The 27,427-nt window shown below is 37.1% G+C and overlaps 1 protein-coding gene across 1 annotated transcript in view; it reads right to left on the reverse strand.

Annotated features, from left to right (window-relative positions):
• Positions 1 to 3,271: 3,271 nt before the first annotated feature.
• The window catches only part of LOC131050818 (uncharacterized), a 221,984-nt gene continuing 197,828 nt past the window's right edge, over positions 3,272 to 27,427 (reverse strand). Inside the window, exon 16 of the mRNA XM_057985101.2 lies at positions 3,272 to 3,924. Coding sequence (XP_057841084.2) covers positions 3,814 to 3,924 — 111 coding nt within the window. The 3' untranslated portion in view covers positions 3,272 to 3,813. The remainder of the gene's footprint in view (positions 3,925 to 27,427) is intronic.

Consider the following 27,427-nt stretch of genomic DNA (forward strand, 5'->3'; position numbering starts at 1 on the left):
AAGAGAGGGATTATCCATTTATATTAATTTGCACAAAGTTAGGAATATCAATTCCTAGATTGAGGACTACCATAACCCTAATGTCAAGATGAGGGAGAGTAACCCGAGCCTCGTCTTACCTTAAGACTTTCCCTAAGGATGAGAGAATATAAGGAATCAATGTCTAAAGAAATGGTGACACATTCTTAATGGTAAGCCACTTAGGACAAGATAAGGCCAAATTTTCAACAATCACTGTTTCTAGAGACCACTTTAAAGCCCTGGAAATGCAATTTCCAATACTCTAGTAGTGCTTAGATGTAATTAACTCTTGCATTCTAGCATCTTTAAAAAAAATAATGAAAAGACCTAAGTTCTATATCCTTTTGCAAACGAAATCAAAAATACCCATTTTTTAAAACCAAATATTATTAAACCAAGCATCAAGGAATTTCCTAGCAAGCTTTTTGTTATTATCAACCACAACCAATAAAAAAGCAATACCTTTTAACCTATCTTTTTCTTCATTCAGAACATTGATCGTGCCATTATTAAGAGAGAGGGTTAGAATCTTGGAGTGGCAAGGACCTTGTCCTCCTCTTGCACTACCATCAACACCTACAATTGACAGAAAGCTAGCAACAGACTTCGATGCAGAGTCGAGGAATAAAATCAATTTTTCAATTAGGGCTTCTTTGAAGGATTTGCCTTCATATTTATTCAAGTATTAATTTTATTACCATCCATTCAATACAAAATGCACTGCCAATGCAAGTTGCATTAAAGAGATGGCATGAAGCCAACTGAAAAAGCCAAGTAGAGAGATCAATGAAAAGGCAAAATTAAATGCACCAACATGATGACAAAGAAACATCCAAAAAACAATGAGGAGAAAGGAAGAAAACCTAAGTTGAGGGGGCACAAGCATTGTCCACGTCTATGAAACAAAGGAACCAAACCCTCGCTCGCCCAACTTCCAATTTCTTTTTCCCCATTTTGTTTATCAATTCATCTTCACTGCACCCAAACCCTTTCTATCACCCTATTTCTAATCAACAATTCATCTTCATTACTATTTCGATCTAAGGTGTGTCAAAAACCTCAGTCTTAATCACCCAACAAAAGTATACTAGTGAACTACCAAGCAAATTTTAAAACTAACATTAGTTGATTTCATAGTGTTTGTTCATGCAACTAGATATTAGCAAATTGTTGGAAATTTGATTCATGCAACAATAGCACAATCAATCATTTCTCTTGTCAGATCCCTCTTTAAATTCATGCAACAACCTAGGGAAAATAATTGTTTACTATGAAAAAAGAGTTCTTCAATATCTAAATGGAACTCAAAACTATGGACTAAAATACTCTACTTTAAAATGTTCACATTAGTAAATTATTAAGATTATAATGAAGTGGAGTGTGAGATGGAAAATCTAAAAGTTTCCTAATGCATCTTGGATCAATAGTCATTTCTAAGAAATCTAAGAAGCTACTAAAGCCAATTGCTCTCTATAGAAGAAAAATATATGTCAGCTTCCAATGCAACTAGAGAAATATTATGGCTTCAAAAGATTCTTAAAGATTTACAAGAAGAAAGAAAAGTCATCAATGTTATCCTAGTTGACTTTGCAATCAAAGTCACCATAGATCCAACCTTCCATGATCATACCAAACACATCAACACAAAATTTTATTTGATTCAACATAATGTGAATGATGACAATGCACAATTCAAATATCATTCAATTACAAATTAACTAGTAGATATTCTTGCCAAAGCACTTGGAATAGAGAATTCTGAGAAGTTAAGAGGAATGTTTGGGATCAACTATAACCCCAACAAAGGGCAATTTGAATTTATTTCATTTTCACAATGTAATAAAATAAGTATTTTTTTACTCTTATTTATTAAACATTTCAATCAAAACAATAAGAACCCAAGAAACAAATACTTGTGCAAATAATTAGAGAAATAAAATAAAGCTTATTGCAACAATGGTTGGTGAGACAGTTGTTGGAAAAGGCAACCAATATGATAAACAACACTTGAATTGTAAATAGTTTCATCATCATGAAGTCCATGAATGCAAAATATCATGGTATAAGAGAAAAATATTTCAAATATAATCATATTTCAAAAGATGTGACTGGCAAGGTATTCATGAAGCCTATGAATGCAAAACATCATGAGAACCTAAAATTGAAAATATAACAAAAATGATATTTCATCATTATTTTCAAAAGTAGATATACATCAATAGTTAAGGAGAGTAAAGGGCAATTTAATTGCAACAACAAAAATGGAAAAAGATTTGCTCTATAACCCACACATATTTAATCTAGGAAATTGCAACATTGTTTGGCTTAATTCCTACTATCTATTGATGTGTGAGGAGTGACATTATTTAAGAATGGTAGATTGTTGAATTGAGAGATCAGGTTATATCCTTAATCAATCCCCTTTGAAAGACCAAGTTTATGACCTTGGTCAAATGTTGGCAGATAAAAAGCAAACACACAATAGTCGAGATGTGAATTTTGATGCACATATCTTCTTTTTAGTGTTCCATTTGAAATGATTCTGGATATAAATGCTCTTTAATGCTTAAGATTTTCAAATAATTATAGAATGTATTTATATACTTATGGAATATCCTTAATACATGACAGAACAAATAACTGCACAAACTTACCAAATTAGCTCTCAACAAGTAGAAAGGGAAGGTCATCAATTTGAATTTGGAGCTGCACCATTTGGAAACACTTCCCCATGCAAGGATTAACCGCTTGGAAATGTGGGCTGATAATAGGGTGAATATGTGGAAACATAGTGCAGATAAGGCAGGGATAAGGTTAAATGTTTCCGGACGCACATAAGAGAGTAAATGGGGATATAAGTATTAGGGAAGGAGACAAAATTAGCACAAGAGCGCCACATATGAAAGAATATATATATCGCCCCATCCCCGGAACACCATGGTATATAGAAAAATTACCACTTTAGTAGATAATAGTCACATGCTGCCTTTTCAGTCGGGTTTTGCGTTGCTCCTCCATGCTGCTTTTGTCCAAGGATTTCGTTAGTTAACACACAGTGAATAATTGGATCCGTACGTTTTATTGTATTAGTCTCTTACCCCATTCACAGAAATACAATCACATTTCTCATTTTATCTGAGATGCTTCTAATTTAAGCTACTGGTATCTCTCTCTGTGGTAGTATCCCCATCAATAAATGAAGAACACTAGTCATTATGCCTGCGTCCAGGTAAATATGTACCACCATCGCAATGTTTATAACAATCCTTATCCTCTTCCCGTTTTCATTAAAATTGCGACTGAAGTCCATACTTACAGGTAGCACATTGAATAATTTTTGTTATCTCTTTTTTTCAAATTTTTAAACAAAAATGCTGATAGATTACATAAGGAATATAATGTACATCAAGAATGGGGCACCAGAAAGCTGTATCTTCCTACTCAAGCCATAGAAGAGATAACATGCCTAATTGTGCTCTATAATCGAAATAAAACCTATCTTTTAAGCAGAAGAGCTTAAGCATGAGCCAGTAGAAAATGCCGAATACGACACTCAAAACCTGTAATGAGAAGGCATTTGACCATACACTAGCTCGATCGCAGCTCCTTTCCATCAGCTTGGATTCAAGCAATAAAATTTGAAATAAAGTAAACCTTATATTGAGCTAACTTATATTATCTCATTAAGGATTATTGGAGCCGATCTTCATGAAGATATTCTTCTCAATGACTTGCATTTAAGCTCTCAAGGTAATTATACAGACTTCTACCAACTGCCTGTGACTGGAATGGCTATGCTTGTTTATAAGATAATTCATTTGCATGCTGGAATATCTTTACCACACCATCTCCACCGCAAGTAAGAAAACCGTTTGTAAAGAGTTGGATATCTGTCACAGCGGCCTGCAGCAAAGAAAACTAAAGAACATAAGTTCACCCTTCAACAAGTCAAACATTTATGCTCAAAAATTACAAATCTCCGAGTTCACAAATTAGATAGTTGCAGTTGCACACCGCTTCAGAAAGATACGTCGCTCCATCAAGTAGGATTATGAAAATAAATTGAAAACACGAAATTTTATTCCAAAACATACGAGTAAACAAAAGCATGTGTGCATATACAATTTATGCATAGAATGCGTATAACTAATAAAAACAATCCATATAAAGATGCAAGGTTTTACAAGGACAAACTGCATAAAACATTATGACTTGTAGTTAAATTTTCTGCTTCACATTACTGATTACACTAGGCTAAATAAAAAGAGGGAGAACTTAAAGAAAGAATTACACTAGAATCCACAAATAACCGAAGTGGTCAACTAGAAACTACATGCACATAAATAAAGGCACCACAATTATTTTCAAGTAGTTTGACAAAATCACTTAACGAGATTATTTAGCCAAAAGAACAAACTTAATGCAGCTGTTGAATAGAAGAACAAAAGGAAATAAATTATTTTAATCTTTAATGTCCTCAAATGACCAAAGTAGGTCAATGGACTTGAAAGTACGTACAACTGAATCTGGGCTAAGTAACTAAAATTTAAAAACTAAAGAAAAAAAAAGACAACAAAGCAATTGAGAGTAACCCATGAGACTTAATACTTGATAAATCACCATGTGAGGAAAGGATAGAACGAGGAAAGGATAGAAGTCCACGAATGGACACAGAGTCGCACATTTATATTAAGGGTCGGGCTAGAGGAACCAATGACATTGTTCATACGAATTAGATGATTAGGAATGTAGTAAATTCAGTTAATTGTTATAATCAGACTAACTTCAAAATTGTATTTTTGTGTTACCAAGGTGCAGATCCTGGCTTTGGTATGGCTTATATATATATATATATATATATATAAAACTTCTCCATTAATTTGAATGTTCCCTTTGACAAGTAATGATCAATATGCATTAATGCCACAAACAGTAGGTCCCTCGACAAGATTTGGGAGAAATGAAAAACCTAGAATGTAGCCAAGATGTTGGGAAGGTGTTGTATTGAGTACACCTTGCATATAGAAATATTTCATATTTCATGATGTTGTGGTCTGTATTTATGTGGCAAGTAACACATTAGGCTTAGACAACATTTTCATAAAGGAGGTTTTATGTGACATTGCAAAAGTATTTAATGTCAGTAGCATATGGGGGGATCCTGATTTAGTGGGCACATGGTAAATTAGGCTCATTGGAGAAATACATTTAATAATTTGGGACCATTGTAACATGAATTTAATGTTGTCAAGAACATTTAATGCTTGCGTATTGGTTGCAAGTCAAATTTGGGTGCTAGGCTTAAAGAGGAGAAATATTGCTGCATTGGAGAATGTCTTGTTACAGGGTCTAGCGGAAAATTTGGGCACCCATCTTGGAGATATTTTGTGCATTGATTGTTTTTGCTTGGTGCATTAATTATCGGTGACAAGGTGGTTTGAGAAGTTTGTAGTAAGTTTTCTTCTCTTTGTTGTCCTCTTGCCTATAAGTAGGAGGCTTGAGATGGTGTTAATCATCACTTTATCATCTTGTACTTGCTTATTGAGAGTGGAGTGGAGCTTCTTGTAAGCACATTGTTGCTTAAGTTGTTTGTTGAGGAGATCTGGAGAAGCATGGAGTCAGATGAATGGCTCTCATTTGTTCTTGGATCAATCTCATGGGAAAGAAACCATGCTTGTCTGCTGCTGCAAAAGAAGGTTGCATCTTGCATGGTCTCCCACTTGATTGAGAGTGTTTGTCATGTTTTCAGTTGTGCAGTTTTCTGCCAACAAGAATCTTATAGTAATATCAGTCGAACCCCCTTTTACTGTATGCTCTCACCTTACTCACATAAAAAATTTGGTGATCAAAAGGTGTTAAGGTTACACGTCTGTTCACCGTGAACGTGGAAATCAGGAAAAAACTTCAGTTTAGGACATTAGAATGTTGAACTCCTTGTGAACGCTTAAGAGTCTGATATTGTATTGTAACTATTTTGTTGTTGGAAATACAATGAAGTCAGTGCCTTGGATGTTGGGTTTTCCCAAGGTATATCAATGTCCCTCTCACTCTTTGTGGTGTGATTGTTCTTTCATTCATTCTTGTCATGTGTGGTTTATTTTGGAATACTGCTAGGATTTATATAGATTAGAAATATCATTGTGACATCTTTCCTCATAGGACTAATGGTGAAAATTATTTACTATGGTTAACATAGGAAATTGTTTATACTTCCTTACATTTTGGTATCAAGCGATTATCTATAAGTTCTGATATTGGTAATGCAAGTGACTTTCCTTACACAAGAGTTACCCAAACTAGTATTGTATCCAAGAAAAACAACATCGATAATCCTCAAATGCTGGACTTCCCAAGGTCGGATTGAACTAATCAAAAATCACTAAAGAAGACGAAAAAAAACACACTAGCAAATATTATCAAAGAAATGGTTGAAAAGACATGCTAATCTTGAGCAGAAAAACTATGGAAAAGGCAGCTCATTCCCAAAGTAGAGTATGCATCTTCAAAGTCTATTCTAAATGATTGAAAAGAAAAGTCCAATGATAATCTAATAGACATTAATGGAATAAGCAACACCACTGAAAATGAAGCAGACCATCTAAACTAGTGAAGCTTTTGTCCTCTGAGCCAAATAACGAAAATAGAAAGAAGCAAATTGTAGGATTAAACCAACATTAAGTTCATTCAAGAAACGTCTATACAAAATCTAATTAAGAAAATGGAAAAAGAGGATTAGGAAAGGGTACCTATATTTTTATTATTATCAATGCTTTAATACGGCAGATCCAAATACAAAGACAATGCAACTTAGCTTAAGAAAGTTCTATAATTCCTAAATTACCCTCTAGATTCAATATAAAACTCTAAATAAAGACTGACTAAACCATTGCAACTCACACAATGAAGATGCAAGCTAGAAATGACAAAACAAACTATAATTGGTAACACTATATGCAAAGGATGATTATTACGGTTGTAACGTGCATGCACATCAAACAAAATTATCCAATCACTCCAAAATAAACACAGAATATGCAACAAAGACTCTAAATCAAAGTTGTTGAAAATGGATACAATATCAGATACAAATGTAGTTAATTTTCAGGACTCTAAGATAGAAATGGCTGAATTCAACAATTATAAAAAATACACATATTCAATTACATAAACATCGTAAGTCATATAGAACATAAAACTCTTTTAATATTTTTTGGTTTTTATATTTTTAATTTATAATACTTGGAACTTGTTACATTAAAATATTTATTATTTATTTATCTGTGTATGTATGTATGTATGCATATTGAGTTAATAATTCTCATCCCCTGAATTGCCTCCATTTGTGTCTAGTTCATATCGTGTCTGGATTTTGGGCTGATTCGGACAAGGATTCTTCTAGTTCACACAAATAGGACTGTGGGTTTGGCTTGGATAAACTTGACTAAAACTGTGATGAACCTAAAGGTATCCGAACATTTCCAAGGCAAATCCACTCTAAGAAACACATTTTTAAATTCTTGTTTCTATTTTTTTAAATCATTTTACATATTAGCTGTCCACACTGTATCTAATGCCTCGTTCACCTATTCCAAACACTATCCATCCTGTGTCTAAGGCCTCAAAAGGAAGAAGCACAAGCTTTGGTATCTCTCACATCCAAATGACATTGCTCGGTGAAATAATTGGAAATAGGACTGCTGTAGGTGCTGCATTTCTCTGTAAAATGTGATTGTTACTAGCTTCATGTTATTAAAAAGGTGTTCGCTAAAGGAGCTCAAATAACCTAAACTGAATTTGTAAGGTGTAGATTCATTCTCAACAACTAAGAGTGCATGCACACTGTCAGGCACAAGAGTTATAATTACTTGAGCCACTTTAGATGACTTTATTAAAAACTGTTGGTACCAAAATCGGTGCCCTTATCGAACTTTGCATTTCATGTCAAATTTATAGTTAGTATCCTCATCATGTTAGTCAACATTGGCTAGGTGATCCTTCTTGCCAATCTGTCATGTTATTAGGTCATGATCTAGGTTGTCTACTAATTGTGTGTGCAGTTTATTCATGGATAAGGAATGACAAGCTATGATGAGTGAAGCTTTCAAAGCTCCAAGGCTCCAAGGTGAAATAGAAGAAGATGCATCAACAAATGCTGGAAGGAAAGGACAATGAGATGGAATGATTGAGAAAGTTTCTTTACCATTCCATTCATACAAATAATATGTAAGAAAAAAAGCTAGGAGAGAATAGCAATTCAAATGGTATACATGTTAGAAAAGCACAATAAGGAAAAATGCATTTTGTAAATAGTAAAAGCACACTTTAATAGTGGCTCAACCATCAAGAAATCATGCCAAGGTAGGCATAGACCAGGACAATGCAATGTCCCCTTCCGGACCCGAAGACAACTAGATTCGATAAACAATTAAATAAGTTTTTATTAAAGATCTAAACTAATCATCATGAGAATTAGCATGATATTTAATACATGGTATTAAATATTATGGGAACTAGCATGATATTAAGGAACCATCATGATGTTACGGAAAGATTACATTGATATACAGCAAACAGTTGAGAAAGCTCCTTGTATTATCTTTACTAATAAAGATTTCTACAATACCAAACAAGATATAAGTACAACGATCCTAATTAAAGACTCAGCAAAGTATACTACAGTCAAAGGGATACACTTTGGTCAGCAAGTAAGACAAGCAATTCCTAACATGAAGTGATCATACGTCTGAAGCAGAAAATTTAACAAAGAGGACATCTTCTACATACTATCTAAGGCAGTGTTCCCCCTTGTCTAATATAGCACTTTCATTAAGGATTGATAAATAGCAAGTAGGGATAATCAATTTACAAAGTATGACTACCAACCACTATATTGTCACAAGACAAAGATGGTGATTAGAAAAAAGCTATCATGGCTGACTCCATAAGAGTGACTCAAAGACAAATATGTAGCCACATTGACATGATGACCGACCACATTGGTTAGAGGTTATTCATCACAAGGAGATGCGATATAAGGACAAGGTTTATAAAGGAGATGCAATCTCATAATATGATTCTTAATAAGCAGCATGTAACGAATAAAACGACATGAGAATCACTTCTTATCACTATCTCACAATCTTCTCAAACAATCACCGACAAAGGAGCAGTCTCAAAACCACTAACAAATAGAGGTTATTTTCTCCACTATTGCTGCCAAGGAGGAACCACAATTTGCATTAGCTTAACTAACTAATTAGTTAGAAGTAAAGGCATGATGTTAAGCAATGGGTGCAAGAGTTGTGAGGAGACACAACTCTCCCATCAAATCTCATTGCAGGATATGTAAGGGAAATCTTAAGTCTACTCAAAGGGGAGGAATATATTTTTCATTCACAGCCGAGTGCTAAGACAGCCAAAGAAGGTGGTGTGTCCACCATTTTCCAAGGCCTTTGACACATGTAAAGAAATATTAAGCAAGCAAGAACAACGTCCATCCATTTCGCAGAAGCACAATGATCAAGATCAGACACAGCCACATATTGAGACATAGCCTCTCCTTCAATCATCATATGGTATAATAAGAACAAATCAGGCACTGTGAACTTACGATTAAAAGATGACATCAGACATAGCGACTCAATCACTATGAGCACTTATAAGACAAGATCATAGCAAATCTCCCATTGCCAATCAGAGAAAGCTATCAAGATAAGCTCTAGCTTCCGAACTATTCTTAGAATTTTAAATTAAATATTATAATGAAATGTCCTCAGATTTGATAAATTTATATATCTAAATGTATTACAATTCTCACCTTAAGTTGGAATTGTTGTCTCAGGACTAAATTAAGGTAAATCCCAAAAGGGGATATTACAAAGAAGTTTTGCCAAGGAAGAAATAAGGTTGAACAAATGATTCTAATTCACTTCTAACATGGCATAACCAGTCCTAACAACTCTACTAAAGGAGGTGCAATTATTTTAAAACCATGATCAAGTAAGTTTAAAGAATGTAGTAAGTTGGCACACATATGGGAGTGCCATGCTAGGTGGAGAATTGTGCCAAAGAAGAAACACTTGGAAATTGCAAAGAAAATCACATTTTACTATTGGCAATACCATCAAAGAAACATGACATGAGAAGAGGCAAAATAATATGAAATCCACAACCATTTAAGTGGTGAAAAATTAATGAACTCATGCAAAGTTAAAAACAAAAGAAAATTGCCTTTTTTACTTCGCTTTTGATCCCAAACCCACAATAAACAAGGTGGTAATGACAAGTTCAAGTCATGACTAAATGAGTGGTGATATGAGGTGAAATCATGACCAAGGAATGGAAATAACGGCAAAGTGTTAGTTTCACTTTTCATGCAGTGACACCACTCCAAATTTGTGAACCAACTAGAAAATGTAGTTAGCATAAAATGCTTTTGAAATGTATCATTAATATGGTTGTATCCAACTATGTTTTCTTTACTTGTTGGCTTCTGGGTAAATATTAGGTGGCGATTGTTAGTAATTGAAATTGAATTCAACTTGGCAAATGTTGGGTTTTTTAAATAGGCTTTGTGTGGTTAGGGAAAGTAATCTCATCCTTGAGCGACCATCTTTTGTCTACTTCTCTGTAAGAACTTTGTATGAATAGCAATACACTTTTGCTCCTCTATTGGGTATGCATTGTTCTTTTAATTATTTATTGCAAGCACTAGTCTTATCAAATACAAGAGTAAACATTGGCACATCCCCTTAAAATATTGGGTCCAATTAAATATGTTAATGCCCTTAAACCCCAATAAAGGTAGGAAGAGACCACAACGTGGTTAGGGCCAAAAGACTAGATAATATCAGGATGGTGGAGCAAAGAGAATAGAGCAAAAAACTATGAGAAGTGGCCAAAGAGACACCACCAATGCATATTCAAATCTGAAGCCCAAATTAAAGTAGAAGCAAGAGTTGGAGTATAATATAAATCCATAATCAGAAGTGAAGATATCAAAACATTCAACTCTGTACAAACAACCATACAAAGGAAGAATGGGTGGAGATAGCTGGACATCATTCGCTGAAGAAGTGTGCATTGATCTTACAAATCAAATTTAGCTGGAGGAAATAACTGAATCCCCCAAGAGTGAAACAAAGTTAGAGGATTTTCTAACAAATGATGAGTGGTAAGCATATGAGAGAAACTTTCAAAGCATCGAAGAATTGTTAATAGAAGAGAAAACTGAGCCATAAATTCCAAGACAAAGGGTTGGAATGGGAAAAGAAAACTTGAAATGAAATTAGTGTTTAGAATGTTTAAGTTGCAAGAAGAGTAGAGGCTCCCGAGTGTTTGAGAGCATCGAAGGAGCAATAGAATCTCCAAATCAAACCTGTCAAAGGAGCAAGTTCCGAGTACTAAATCTATATCAAGGTAAAATCATAGTGACCCCACCATTAAGCCCTATTATAGAGAGGTAGAAGCTACCTAGGTTTATAGGGGATGTATTACAAGATCTAATAATACATTGTGTGACCAATAAAATAATTAGGATAGAAAATGGCCATAATGACAAAGTATATTAGCTACATTCATTTCCAACCACCTTAAGAGGGTTGGCAATTGATTAGTACATGGAGATTGAACTAACCTTCCAAAATAAATGGGAGAAATTATGAAAGACTTTTAAAGAGGAATTCAAGCTACTTTGAGATGACAATAAAATTGTAGTAGAAACTACAAGAAGCAAGGTAAGCATGAAAGCATAAAAGGTTATAATTTTAGGTTCAAGGAATTAGTCAAAAAATTAGAAAAATAATCAATTCCTTCATTACGAAAAAAGAAGAAAGTGTATGACCTTCATCATATGCTTCTAAAAGAATATGATAGAGCAATGAACATAGAAAGTGAGGATAGGATGTCTTCACGGTCCAAAAGAAAAACAAATGAAGATAGTGACTTTAATAGAAGCAATGACAATGAATCTAGAATAGTGCAGGCACTAACATGCTTCAAATGATGAAGAAATTGAAGGTAGACAGAGAAACAAGCAAAGAACTTGAAGAATTATTATGTATAGATTCAAAAGAAAAAGTTGCACCAAACCTAATTGTCCCAAGAAAATGTTCTATAATATTTGTTAGATAATGGGGCATTCAATTAAAGAATGCACAAGCAATATGAAAAGTATGAGTAAACAAATACGGTTTACACAAGGGATGTAGTCCACTCCACTAAAACTACAAAATAACATGAACACATGTTCAAGCAACTATCAAAATCCAAGAGAAGTGGGCAAAATAGAATACAATATGACTCTTGAGTTTATCCCATTATACAATGTTGACAATGTAATGAATAGGGGCACACTTTGCAAGGGACTACCATAGAAATCAAAATGAAATGAGGCTATCTTGTAAATGGTGCAAACCGACTAATCAGGATAATGCTAATTGTTCAAAACAAAAGGAGAGCATCAACATGATTGATACATAAAGAGACAATGAAGTATTAGTAGTCACTCAAGCCCAAGAGAAGGTGGTTGTGTACCTAGATCCACATATTCAATGAGAGACTTGCTTAAGCATGAGCAAAAGTGGAGTTTATGATGGCAAAAGAAAATATTGCTTCAGTGAACATGCAAGTGTTTCAATTATCAAGTTAGAGTAAACAAAAATTGCACAAGTAGTTCTATAGACTACAATACAAATCAATATGGTAAATTTCATAAAAATCATTCTAGATCTTTGGGATGCAATTGCTATTGCCACAAGGAGTGGTAAGAGTAGATGAGGAAATGACTCATGTATCCCCTAGAAAAGAGAATGAAGATTTAATATAAGAACATCCAATATGTGGGACTAGGGGACTGAACCTATGTTGTTGCTTGTCAACATGGCAAGGAAAACTATGGTGATGCATATGGAGATCTATGGAATAAATCTCATGTACATAATCATTGATGGTGGTTTCAATGTAAATGTACGTCTTAAAGACACTTGGAGAAATTTGTGCAAGATAACCATTTTGTCTTAAATTTTTTAACTAGTGGTTGCAAAACAACAAGTCAAGATATTTGGAGTTTTAATGGCACAAAACATACCTATTGTAAAGACCCCACTTAACATACCTTTGTATTTTTAGCCATGATAAAATATTTAGCTGTTATATCTTAGTTTTGTACTATTGGGAGAATAGCTTGTTTACCATGTTTGCTATTTGTGTGTTTTTATTCTTAAAAAAAATACTTTTGACATTCATTAATAACAAGAAAGAGCACAAATGCTTTTGTGACTAAATGCCAATAATCATAACAATTGAGGCACATAATTGCTTAATCTAGAATTGGTAATTTTATTCCATAACATAGAACATCAGTTCTATCATATTTATTTATTTAAGGGAATTAACTCAGGCCAAAGTAAACAGGTTGCAACTTATGCTTCCCATGCATAACAACATTGAATAATAGCAGAGAAGAACTAAAGCATCCATATGAAATCTTAATATTTCTTGACGCAATGAGGAAATGTAATTTCTACCATTAAGTATAATCTGCACTCAAGAAAGGCACACAAATTCATGCCAAACAATCACATCCTCATCAATACAACAGCTTATTCCTGGTGTTGGCAAGTCCAGAATGAAGGTGACTATGCAAAGGAATGAATTGTCTACACCAATAATAGGTATCAAAGCAATCTTTAATTTGTCGATGCCATTCTTAATGCAATTGTTGAACTTACTTTAAAGGATTGAGGGGGTGAGCAAATGAGTCCAGACCAAATACTTAAACTTTATTTCACAATCCACATTCAATCTAACCTTATTTTTATCAACAGTGATGAAAGATAGAACAATGAATCACCATGCACAAGATAACACCAAATTTACGTGGAAAACCCAAATAGAGAAAAACCACGGTGAGAGTCAACTCACAATATATGAAATGATTACAGTATTGTTTTAGTCTCATTGCCAAGGAAGCAAATTGCTCCTTGAAGAACTTGTAGGCTGAGATGCACTATATTGCCCGCTAAGACCCAATACCTCAAGGCAAGATACAAAACTTACAGAGAAGACTCATTGTCTCCAAGAAAGGTACATGGATATATGAATAAAAAATGAATAGGTCTTAGCAACACAACCTCCGACAATCTTCAAGTATGAAGTTGTCCTTGAATCTCTATCTCAAGCAACCAACTTCACAGCAATCACCACATACTTTCTTTGTCACAACTTTGCATCACTGACTTCTGTAAATTATATAACCATGTAACCGCAACACACATATTGATTCACACAGTCATCCACACAATCAACATCAATTTGATCCTCTATATATACCATCTTCTTAATTGCAAATGTCAATTAGGTTGACTAGAGCAGAGCACAAACATAGGTCCTATCAAAGAAGCCACCAAAATATAATATTGGTGAAAGCGGTCCAATCCAAAAGATAGAAAGGTCCCAAAAACATCATTTCACTTCATTCTAAGTAGTTTAGAACAATTCACACACTATCACACATCCTCCAAGGTCGGCAACAAGGTAACATGTAGATACACCAAGCAACACATCACTAGTCAGCCCAAAACATATATTCCAAATGAACATCCCCAAAGAGAATCCTCACATGCCAAGGTAGGTGTCATGTCCCCCTAATAAATGAATAATGAAAGTATAGAATATATTAATTATTTTATATAAATTCCCCCATTCATTTATATAAATAATTAATATTTACATGTATTTCCTTACAACCGTAACTAATTCTAACTATTACGGGATTCTCAACTAATTGATGACAATAAAAGGATGGGTGACACCCGAAGAGAGGAAGGGGTTTTTGATTAAAACAATTCAGGAAAGAATAGAACTGAGGCTGCGTGTGTTAACACACATCCCGGTGATTTGGTAACCTTTCGTCAGTTTTCAGGCTAGCTTATTGGTCTACGAACAAGGAGTAATATTCATTGGCTATTTTTCTGAGTGTATTCACAGTGCATACTGGCTTATGCCTGAAGTACGTGGCGGCGCATTAAACAAACCACGACATACATTATCGCCTCCGGGTCACGGGAGACAACACGACGCTGGTCTCTGCATCTTCTACAATCCCAAACCAAATACCCTACGGTGTCTATGCAGCCTCAGGCAAACCGATAGCGGGAGTTTCATGGGTATTTCCATCTGCACGCGGAAGGTATTTCGCACTGTCAAATGAAACGCTTTGATCACAATCATTGTGCGGGAAGGTGAACACGTCAGAATGTATGACGGGGCAACTACAGACTGAGGAACCACCTCCTATAACGCAGCAGCACATACAACATGTAACTTGGGGTCTTAGCGGCAGACAGAGGGACAATCTACATCGAATAAATGTGCAGTCTTCAACACCACATATTAAGGTGCACTAATAACACTCTGTTGTATAATGATTAATTAATGTTATGTGAAACAGGCATCTTGTATATAGAAAAAGGCACTGGTTAAGTTATGAATATATTTTTTTGCATACAATTCAGTGAGGAATTTTGCAGTGGGATTACATGTGTGTTAATATTAAACTCATAGACAACCATTAAGATTACGATATGTGTGACAATATTAAACTCATGGACAACCAGCAAGATTATGTTACACTTCCTGTGTAAACTGGGCAATTACATTTGTTACAGTCATAGACAATCAGGAAGTTTACATTACACTTCCTATGAACATTGGGCAATTACTTCTGTTACAATCCATCTTAGTAGGGAATTTTACAGTAGGAGCCAAAAACAATGCAATACATTCTTCAAGGCAAGCGGAGACACCCTAGGATTCATTGCAGGCTGAAGAGTAACTCTTGTCGACCAAACCAAAGCAATTACCTTGAAACAGACATTCCAATCACAATGCACCATCAACCAAACCATCTAGCATCATGCAAAGCATACTGGGATGTTCCTTGAACAACCAAAAACATTCTCAAATCCTTCCTTCATCTTTCTATATCAAGATCATACTAGCACAACACAACTAACACTAAACACTTCATTCCAAAGAGCCAGTCAAACACAGAACACATTATCATTGCTTGCAAACAACTTTTGAAAACTGGATTGAAACACAACACGTTATAAACATGTCCTCTTAACCATAGCACCTGAAACATCAATGCAGAGAATTTTTCAAACCAATTCTTACAGACAACTAGATTGTTAGCCAACTGCAATCACCAACCATATCAGCTGCAACACTAAGGACCTGGAAAGATAGGAGTGAAATGTACATAGAGCATAAACATTATATCCAAGTCCACAAGACCATAGTATCAAATGTGGAGGATTGCAGAGCATTCTTCCGAACACAAATCAATGCATGCTTCTGCACCAACTTGCTTTATCAAACTCCCAAGGACCAAAGTGTCCCAAAAACTTCACCTTTTCATTCAGTACAATATCTTCATTCTTTTGTCAAGCATCTAATCCTCATCTTAATATCTCATCATGTTATCATTGCCATCGACCACATTGTCAACGTCATCAACTGTATCAACATAGCATACATAGTGTAGACATCAGATACCAAGAAGGTGGAGATCCATGGACGATTTGCAACCAATAACCATTTGTTCTTTACATTAATCTCTTCATATCAGTCAGACACAATGACAATAACTGACAATCAACTGCCAACAATCTCCTTGTATACTAACAAACATGAGCATACAACTCCATCATCACTTTCTCAACAAATGCAGCAATCGTTGCTTTTCAATTCATCACTATCAAAACACCAAGAACATCATTAACATCTCTACACCACTACATATTTGATAGAACAATTGTCAACATCAATATCATACAAGAACAAGTATCCATAGTACACAATTGATAGAGCATGTCACCGTAGTATGTTAGATATCAACATCGAAAGGGTGGCTATGAAACATCTGCTCAACCCACTCTTGAGATCCTTTGTTAATGTCAACACAATATGCAACAATCCTAAGACCATCATTCACCTGAACTCACCATATCAATACTTGAGATAATAGTCAACACTATCCACAATCATCCATCAATATTCCAACAGTCTCCATTCAATTACAATGTCAACACCTAGCACCAAGCAACATAACATACTAATTAGCAACCAATAGCCAAATAAACATGATCTCCCATATTTTTGGCAATCCATATGATCAAGGACAGTATACATCTTACTTAATGCAACAATTACTCTCTCCAACCAATCACCATATCTCTAATGCCATTTCACCATTTGTCACCAATCAAAGACCACACATAGGACAACAAATATTGTTAGACATCAGGTTGACATCAATGACAACACATATTGCCAACAAGAATGTGATGCCTCGATAATAATATTCTAGTAATGAGACTTCTGCTAGATTCCAACCTTCCAATCTTGACTACCACCACTAGTCCATTCAATAAATCATCAAAGAGCATATGTTGATCCAATCTTTATTTACTATTCACTAGCTACAAAAGTCATCGAAGACTCGCAAAATGAATCATTCCTTAATAAGTCACACCACCAATACAATCGCTAGGAAGTATAGTGAGTATTTTATTGAAATTCAGCCCTCAGATTTGGGGTGCCACACCAAATATAGGATCCACAATATTAGAAATTGTGCAAGAAAATCACGACAATACCATTTTGAAAGACTTCATTTACCAAACTGAAAAGAATCCACCACAAAAAAAAAATATACTTCTCACCATGAGAAAAATATCCATGTCCACGATTTAGACTTTCCAATTATTAAAACCTAAGATACCGGATTCATGGTTGCAGGACAAGGTGTGGAGCCGAGTTTGAGTTGGGTCTAGTTCAAGTCGGGTCCAGCCCTAGGTTCGCCGCCAGTTCGGCCCCATGCAAACTAGAAAAAGCTCTGTTTTTTTTAAATTATACTTCTGCAGGTTCTATTCCTCTATCTCTCTTCCAACTCCGTCTTCCTCCTCCCCCCTCTTTCGTTCGATCGCTTTCGAACTTTTGTTTTTATTTTTAGTTTAGCGTTATTGAAACTTTTTATGTTTTATATCCTTCGATTTGGTACTTTTTAAATCTAATATGTAAAAACATATATAATATTATATAAAATAAAATATATATAATATATATGTATGGATGTACCCGTACCTGTACCCAAGAACCTAATGCAAGGAATGATATGTGAAGAGAGATACCTCAACTACATGCAGATGAAAGTACAAAAGAACAAAGTCAAGACATCCAAAACATGGCATGGGAGGACTTCACAATGTGAAGCAGGAGATCAACATATTCACTTCACAACTTCAGCATTGTATTAATAGCACGAAGAAATCATGACAAGGAGAAAGCAGATGAAGCAAGTACAACAAAAGAACTTCACCACTTGAAGAGAAGGTTCAAGACATTGCAACAAGAGTTACATTGAAAATGGAATATTTTACAACAATCTTCAATTTCCTTTGGAAATCCCAAGATCAAAGCCAGATACATTCAAGATATCATTAAGATGATACCGAGATGTCTAAGAAAGAGGATAATTACTGAATGCCAAGATGGAAAAGTGAAATGTGATCAAGGAAACAAGATAGTTTCATCAAGATGGTGCAATTTGGGAATATAAACCATCACAATCAGTCAAGCTTGGAAATGTTGAGTATCAAGAGATATGCATGTTAAGGTGGCACCTGTTCATCATTAACTAATAAGGGGATGCCAAGCCAAGGCATCCAAGTTCAATGAACCTGATTTATCAACACTATACAAATGGAGGGCACTTAATTCAATATACCTACCCTCGTCTCTCATTGGTCCACATTCAAAGGAAGGCCATGTTTCCAAAATGGTGTAATGATCTTATTAGTCAAAGAGGGGTTAATTGTAACTAGCCCTAATTAGGGTTTGTCTTGAATTATCTCGGACATTGATTTGAAAACAATCTAGGCCATTCATCTGTAATCAAGAGCTCTATACAAGGCTCAATCTTCTCATTTGTAAAGGTTAATAGTTAATAGCTCTTTAGCAAGTAGAAGTAGAGTAGGAGGAGAAGATCAAAAATTGTTGCCAAAACTATGTTGGACTAAACATATGATTTCATTGAAGATATGATGGATGTTTATGTGTTATTTCTACATGTTGCATCGTTTCTACTTCTTTAGAGTTAGTTAAAGTTCATTAATATTGATAGAGAAATGCGATGATATGCGATGAATTCCTTAGTGTTCATACCATTTGTAATTTGTTGATTGCAAATTGTAATTGTTGCTAAGTTCGATTATGGATATTCATTTGAATTGCGCCAGTATTGGGTATTTGGATGAATGTTTACGATATGAAAATCATTTATTACCTTTGGAGATCGCATTAGTCTTGTATAGTTATTGTTATCATGACAAAGCAAAAGCTTGGTTTAAGGAGTTTGTCTATCTAAGCACTATTCATTATCAACATTGTTCATAGGTATAAATTAGATTAGATTCTCTATCCATTTCCCTTTTGATATTTTCTTTGTTTGAGAAAAGTTAGTTTCCAAGTTCCAACTATTTTGCAGAATATTAAGTCCCTTTGTGATACAGCATATCACATCATATTAATATACACTAAGAATATCCATTTGCATTGTCAAGACCTGACTAAAGAAACCTCGGGATTGCCTTATTGATTACTAAGTTTAGCATATGAGGTTTCCTTATTCAAGAGAAGATATAATACTTAGTATATTATTCTGTGTTCGAAGTACATAAATAACACATCAACAGAATTGATGGAGAGTCTATGAAGAAATGTTTCTCAATGAAATATCATTTGAATTTAAGCAGATCTGGAGCATAGTAATTATCATTTATTCAAGGCAAAAATTAGCATAAAGGCAACAATACTAAGAAGCCAGCGCTTAGTTAAAGAAGGCAGAAATTAAAGTTAACAAAACAAATCAGCTTTAGTGAATCGACACCTCCCTTCTATACAATCATCTCCCTTAATAGAGACATAGAGATATATAAGGAAATCAGAAAAATGGAAAGAAGATGGGTTTTAGATTTGTGATTTGAGCGAGAATATTTGAAGGAGACCATGTATATGCAAATGTTACAAATAAATTCATGAAGGAAAGTATATGTAGAGTTGAGAAAGAATATATAAAGATAATGTTAACATTAATTGATGCATAGCTTGAGAGCAGATTTACGAGGAAAGTTAGAAGCAGATCTTAAGTATATAAGAAGTCTTTTCGAGGTCATTTAATCATGTTTTCATTGAATATTATTCCAATTTTTAAGGCAGATTTAAGCAGGCAATAAAAGCAGATCCAAGAAGGATGTGTGAAGATTTTATGAGCTATTTATTTCAGACTTCATCAGCAGAAAAGTTAGACTTACGTCAGCAGATTTATGAGATTTAATTAATCTCATCTTGAGGGCGATTTTGCACAAGTTGTATGAGAGTTGTTTGTGGTGATTTGAAGTAGATCTTGAGCAGATATATGAAGCACTATTAATGAAGAAGCTTGCCCTCATTTGTATTCAATTCTGTAATGTGAAATCTATAAAAGGTTAGTGCTTCTCGCATTGTAAGGGGTTAGAATTGTTAGAAGGTTAGAAAGTAGAAGTTAGAATGAGGGTTAGGAGTAGCAGTAGACAGCAAGTCAAATTAGGAGTAAAATAGTTATTGTTGGGCAGGAACTGTTGTAATAGCAGTTGAAGCAAATGAATAAAGCATAAGTATGGTGTTTTGCCACTTGCCTTCACCTGTTTGCATGGTTTCTTTCATCAGGTTAGTTGAAGTTCAGTGATTTTAATGGTTCAGTGATTTTAATGGTGAAGTGTGAGCATATTTGATTGATTTCTGGTTCATATCATTGGGGATTAGCTGATTGTTAATTCCTGTGCATGGTTAGTCTAAGCCTATTATTGCTAGTAGTTCAATTGTGGATGCATGTTTGAGTTGAGTCAGAATTGGGTACTCAATGTATGTTCATGATCTGAAAATATTTTATTTTCCTTTGGAGATTGCACTATTTTTGTGGTGTTGTGAGTTTATCTCTAGCTAAGTAGGAATCTGTTTCATGTGAAGTCTGTCTACCTGCGACACCAGACATTACTATCATTGTCCTTAGATCTCTAAACCCTATCCCTTTGCTCTTTATTTTAGCCAATTTGAGAAGCAAAGCATCAACCAGATTGTCATATAGGATGCAAACCAGCTTGTCAGATGCATAAGTCCCTTTGTGATTACCAGCAAATCACATTATCACCGAGTTTCCTAAGCACAGTCAAGACCTAACACTAGAAACCTTGAGGTTATCTTCTTTGGACAGTCGGATGGCATACAAGATTTCCTTATTCAAAAGAGAATAGGATATACTCCATGTATTTTTTTTTGTGTTGACGAAGTTCAAACCTCACCATCAACACAGTCCTTTATGAACAGGGTGTTTCGAGACCAATTGAGGAGGCTTGTCCTCATACTTTTTTATGACATTCTGATTTTTAGTAGGACTTGGGAGGAGCACCTCAAACACATTGAAGAGGTGTTGAGCATTCTGGAGAGGGAATCTTAATATGCCAAAGAATCCAAGTGTGTTTTTGGCATGACAAAGTTATTGTTTGTTTACTCCCTATGGTCAATTGTTCAAGTTCACGGAATAAACAGTAAATGCACAAGGAACATCTAACCAGCAATTACAATTCTATTTAGAACATTAATTAAAGTAACAGTCACAACAATATGGCAGAAAGATGTTTTCTTTTATTGCATTCCAAAAGCTAGTACATCAACATTTTTGTTGGGGTTTCCTTACATTGCACTATATAAGACACCCAACGGTTGGCGGAGATGCCAACCGTCAAAACTGCCGACTAACCCCTAGGGGAACCAACAGCTGTCTTATTACACAAAACATAACTTAACCAAACTACAAGTATTAGACTAATTGTCTCCTAACGTCAGCCCCGCCAAAAAGTAGTCATCTTCTAGACGACAAAGACAAAATGGGAACTGGTCAAAACTGAAACTAAGACTGAGAGGGATGAGAAGACGTCCCTGGGGTGGTAGAAGCTGAAGCGTGCTGCCGGGACTGTTGCAATTGCTCCGTGCGGAGTCGTAAGTTCCTCTCGGCAACTAGCTGGCATTCATGAGCTTTCTTCACCATAAGAGCTGCCTCCATCAAATCCTTATCCTTCTGCTCCACCTCACATGTCGGGACCGAGACCCTCACCTCCAATGTCTTCATTTGAATACTCTGTTCAGCCATATAGGTCTTCTATAGTGCAACCGCCTCCTCCAGCTCATTTCTAATCTGCTTCTCCACAACAACAAGTTCTATACATTTATCCAACTCCTTCTGAAGTACAACAATCTCTTCCTTAGCAGTTCACTATTCAGCTTGGGCAGGCTGAATCTAGAAATATAGCTCCCGGTAGGAGCTTTCCATACTCTGCAAGGTGAAGCCAAGTGCCCCCTGGCCGTGCATGATGTGTGTACCTCACCAAGTTGCCACCATCTTAGGAGTCTTGGCTATTGGCCAGCCATGTTGGATGAACTGTTGTGTGAACTCCTCCTGGCATTTGGAGGTCATAAATGCCAGAAGCTTCTTCGCTTCTGGTAGGGCTCCTGCATCTACACGTAAGGCCAGGTCGGCGATGCCTTGTGCTACCTCTGTAAAGCCCTGCAACTCCGTCATGAACCGCCGAATAGAGCCGACGGGGTCCTGTACATCTAGCTATGAAATGCGAAGACTCCCGGATGGATCCTTCCCTGGTGGTGATTCTGTGTCCATCATCCTATTGTTCCCGGATTGGAAGCTCTCATCCTCTAAGTTGATAATACTATGTGTATTCTCTTGTTTGCTCTCCCCCTTCCTCAGGGTTTGCTCTATGTTTCCAATTCCCTCATCCTGAATCTGCTCCTCGCCAACTACCATTGTGCGTGGTAAAGGTGGAGGTGGTGCGTGGGGTGCAAGGGCAAACTTCCCCAACCAACTGTCCAGTGATGCATCCACGTCTTGCTCTTGATCCATCTCACCTGCCATGAGAGCATCCAGTACGACCAGTTCCTCCTATAGTGGCCCTTCATCTGTATGCACTCTACCATCTACACTCTGATTTTCTCCTTCGGCCATAGTCACCTATACATATCCACCTAATAGTACTGTCGTCGGTACACCTCCACCTGAGGGTGCTACCACTGTCATCGGTACATCTCCTGAAGGTGTTGCCATCCGTACGACTGTGTCATCGGCTACCACCATCTGCACATCTCCCGAAGGTGTTGTCGTCCATACGGTGAACTGTCAGAGGTGTGTGTACGGCTACCTTAGCTAACCATACCGCCTCAATTGTAGGTGTTTGTACGGCTTTGCCCCTTCGCTGAAGTACTCCCCCGATAGCCAGCCCAACTTGGGGCAAGGACACTCGGACTGGTGCCTGTGGGGATCCTTCGGGAAATTTCTGAAACAACACACCGACTGGGGTAACGTCTCCCATTGGCGTAGCCATTGTCAATGCCTGCGAGGATACCAGGTGAGCCGTCGAGGGTAGCTTTGGGGCTGCAAACTTTACCCATGCCATAGTTTTCTCCTGCACCACGGGTCATCCTATCTCTTCCCCTCTTTCCGACTGTACTTCCACCGCTTCTACTTCTTCAACTTCATCCGAGTCTATATTGTGTGGTGCCATCCGGAACCCCTCTTCACCGCTCTAACTCTCCAAATCTTCCATTTCTTCCTCTTCCCCTTCGGCATCATCATTGGAACTTTCCTCTTCTACTTCCTGTTTCCTCTTCTTCCTAGCCAGTTGGGTGGCGTCACCGCTGCCGAGTGTGTCCAAATGCACCCAGTACTACATAGCAAGTTTATTCGGTTCTACTCTTTCTTGTAGCTGAAACTTTCCCCACTTCTTGGAGGGTACCTACATACGAACAACTTCTAGGAACAAGTTGATGGTGTGATGGCACATGTAGAATGTTTTATGTTCTAGGGAAAGAAAGTCATTAATCCTATCCGAGAGCAGATGCGCCCAATTATACACGTGACCTAGTTTGAGTCCATTCATGAGGCTTCTCATCCAAATGGCTATTGTCTGAAGCCCTTCTTGCCCCTATCAACATGCTCTTCACCAAATCCATCAGCATCCGCCAGTCACGAGTGGCAATGAAGGAACGTTTCAAACCTTCGTTGTTGCTGCTTGCCCACAAACTCTTCCATTCTGCAAGAGTCAAATCGCTACGACACACCAACTTCAATAGGAAATCTTTTCGTTCCTTGGTCATTTTGGTGGTTGGTTTCGCCGCAGACTCCCCCCTGTCTGGTATTCCAAATACCCTTTGGAAATTGCCAGGTTTGAAGGAAACCGTGATAGTGTAGTCTTGGTACTCTATTATAGATTTTTGTCTGCGAGAGTCATAACCTGCCATCATGGTTCGGAGAACTGGCTCGAAATCTTTTATGTTGAAGGTTGGCATTTGAATGGCATGGTCTACCTCGGCCTTCCCGAGAGAGATCTTCAGTGCATGGTCGGAAGGGGTTTCATCCCACTAGCTACGACATTCACTCCCTGTGACACTTTCAAATGCCAAGGTTTCTACCGTCACTTTCTCTTGTTGGTCTCTCTGAATTCTTGGTCGTACTTTGGCCTTCTTGGCACTGCTGCTGCTTGGTTCTCCTGTCTTCATCATGGTTGTGTTCTTAGAATTCTCTATTTTTCCCTTGTCCTTTTCTTGCCCTCAGCCGTTATTATAACAGTCCATTTTTTTTGTTCGGCTAGGGTCACCCTAGCTTGTCTTCACCATACTGGTGTCACCAAATCCTCCTTCACCATATGGGCTGCCAGCCACTCCCTTACCGTATGGACTCCTTTCGGCCAGTTTTGTATGGGCTTCTTGTAGTCTTGTACGGATGTCAATAGATGCTTCTTTGATTCTCTCAGCTAAGGTAGTATGGCATCCTGTCAGCTCTGCACGAATGTCCGAAAATTTTCCTCTAATATCTTCATGCCTCGTACAAAATCATGTCACTGCCGTACAGAAATCTTCTAGTTGTCCCTCAAGATGGGTGTCATGTACGGATTCGTATGGCCGATACACAACCTTGTCACGCTAATCACCCTATACGGAACCGTATGTGGTCTCTTTTGACCCTTACGACGCTGAGTGCACACACAATAGGGGTAATGCGTTCGACGTTTTTCCACCACTTGCGTCCAGCCGTACAACGTCGTACGGACTACTCACTGCCTGTAAGACCCCATATGCTACTTTTGATGCCCGTGCTGACCTCCTTCGTACAGCCCTGTACGACAATTGGTGACCCTCCAATGTACCTTGTGCTAGATCGTACAACCACTCGTATGACAATTTTGCTGATGATAGTACGGTATCGTACAACAATTCCTCTAATGCTGATGGTACGTACAATTGCCTTCGGCTTCTTGAAATTCTGCCTTCCTCTTTTTCGCTTCTCAGCTGGCTGGTCAATTGGTTAAATCTAGGTGGCAAGGATGATTTATACACTTTTTCCTCCTTTAGGGTTAGGATTCTTAAAGCATACTTTAGCAATTTTTTATAAAATAAACTTTTTTTCACCATATATAATTTCTCCTCCACCAAATTTATAATATTTACCCTTTATTTTAATTTTTTTGATTTTTCCTCACCCATTCTCTTTAATTTTTAATACTTGCCTTATGTTTTCCTTTTTTAATATTTTCCTTTTAAAATATTCTTTTAATTTCCTAACTTGGCAAGAATATTTGAATTTTAGCCTCCGTAGCTTAAATTGCCCACAGTACCGAGCAACTTGTTTCGACCAACTGCTTATTTTATTGCTTTTATGTACCCTTGAATGTACCTCCTTTTCTTTCATGGCTCGTACTGTCAATTTTGGTTTATGCAACTTGGCTTTCCTCACCCGACATTTCACCCCTTTCTTCAGTGTTATTTTATTGCAGTTTCCTTCCTTCCTTATCTTCTTGCTCGATCCTCCGTCGGCATCATCCTCATTGTCCAGGTCCTGCATTTTCCTTATCACCCTGGTGGGATCTCCCTGAGGTCTTACTTTGATCTTCAAGTCATGCAGCCATGCACATACATGCGGTAGTCTCCTATAACACTATACGGGACAACACGTGCCCACATATTATAGGTCCCATATTTTGTCTACCAATGGTGTTGGTCCCACTCCTTTATAACTTCCATCTACGTATCGACCTCCATACTATTGGTACCATGTCACTTTCTTGCCATCCACCTGCAGTGGGCCCGCAGGGTTAGGGATCACCCGATAAAGTGCATTGGGGCCTGCTTCCTGCTCACTAGGTTGTGATGCTATCACAAACAAGTCTTCAGTTTTTAGTACCATTTTCAAACACCGTCCCAAGGTTGCATCGTACTCCTTCAAGTCTACCTCCTCCAAGTCGACTGGCTCCTCTTCCTTTTGGGCAAGTTTTGCCCTCCGTTTACCCTCTGCTTCTTCATCAATGTTGTACGCAATATAGCCTTCGTGGAATCCTTCATATGGATTTCTCTTCCTCCAATGTCCCGTGATCCTTATCCATGTTGTTGGATCACCGAAATAGGCGTTTGTCAGATGCTTGTGGATTCTAGGCATCGCGATGATTTTAACTTGCTTCGGTACAAGTCGCTCTTCCATGAACGTAAGCGGCTTAGCCCAATCTTCATCATGTCTATAAGGTTCTATGGTGACCACAGGATCTTCCTCTACTTCCTTACTTCTTCCAATGGTCCAGTCTCCCTTTGTGGCATATCCCAACATGTTGATTGATAGGACTGATTTATCACGTTCCCGATACAGTTTCAATTTCGAGTCATTGACAGGGTCACAAATTGGATTATCATCCAGGGTGGAAAGTTTTACTGCTCCATTCTTCCCCACTTCCCATATCTTATAGGGCCCCAACCAACGAACTTTGAACTTCCTAGGACGAAGTTCGTTGCGGCTGTTATACTTGAGGAACAACTGTTCAGGACGGAAGTTTGTCCGTCAGAGATGTTTGTCATGCCAGTACTTCCGCCGACATTGGGCCACTTCCGTTGCCCATTGTGCCATCATCTGACATTCATCTAACTTGGTGAGGTTCATAAGTCGGGCATGCAAACTCTCCTCATCTCCCAACCAATTGTCAACAGCAATTCGTAGGCTTGGTACGGTTTACTCTGGTACCACCGCCTCTTGGCCATACATGAGCTGGAATGGTGTATGGCCCGTGGTCACCTTGTACGTGGTACGGTACGCCCATTGTACCATTGGCAGACGTTCCTCCCAATTCTCCTGTTCCACTCAACAAAATTTATAGATGATAGACACCAGCACTTTATTTGTGGCTTTCGTTTGACCATTCGCTCGGGATAGTATGGGCTCGAAAGGTTGTGAAAGATTTTAAATTCCACCGTC

Source organism: Cryptomeria japonica, chromosome 4, assembly GCF_030272615.1.
Source record: "Cryptomeria japonica chromosome 4, Sugi_1.0, whole genome shotgun sequence".
Taxonomy (NCBI): Eukaryota; Viridiplantae; Streptophyta; class Pinopsida; order Cupressales; family Cupressaceae; genus Cryptomeria; species Cryptomeria japonica.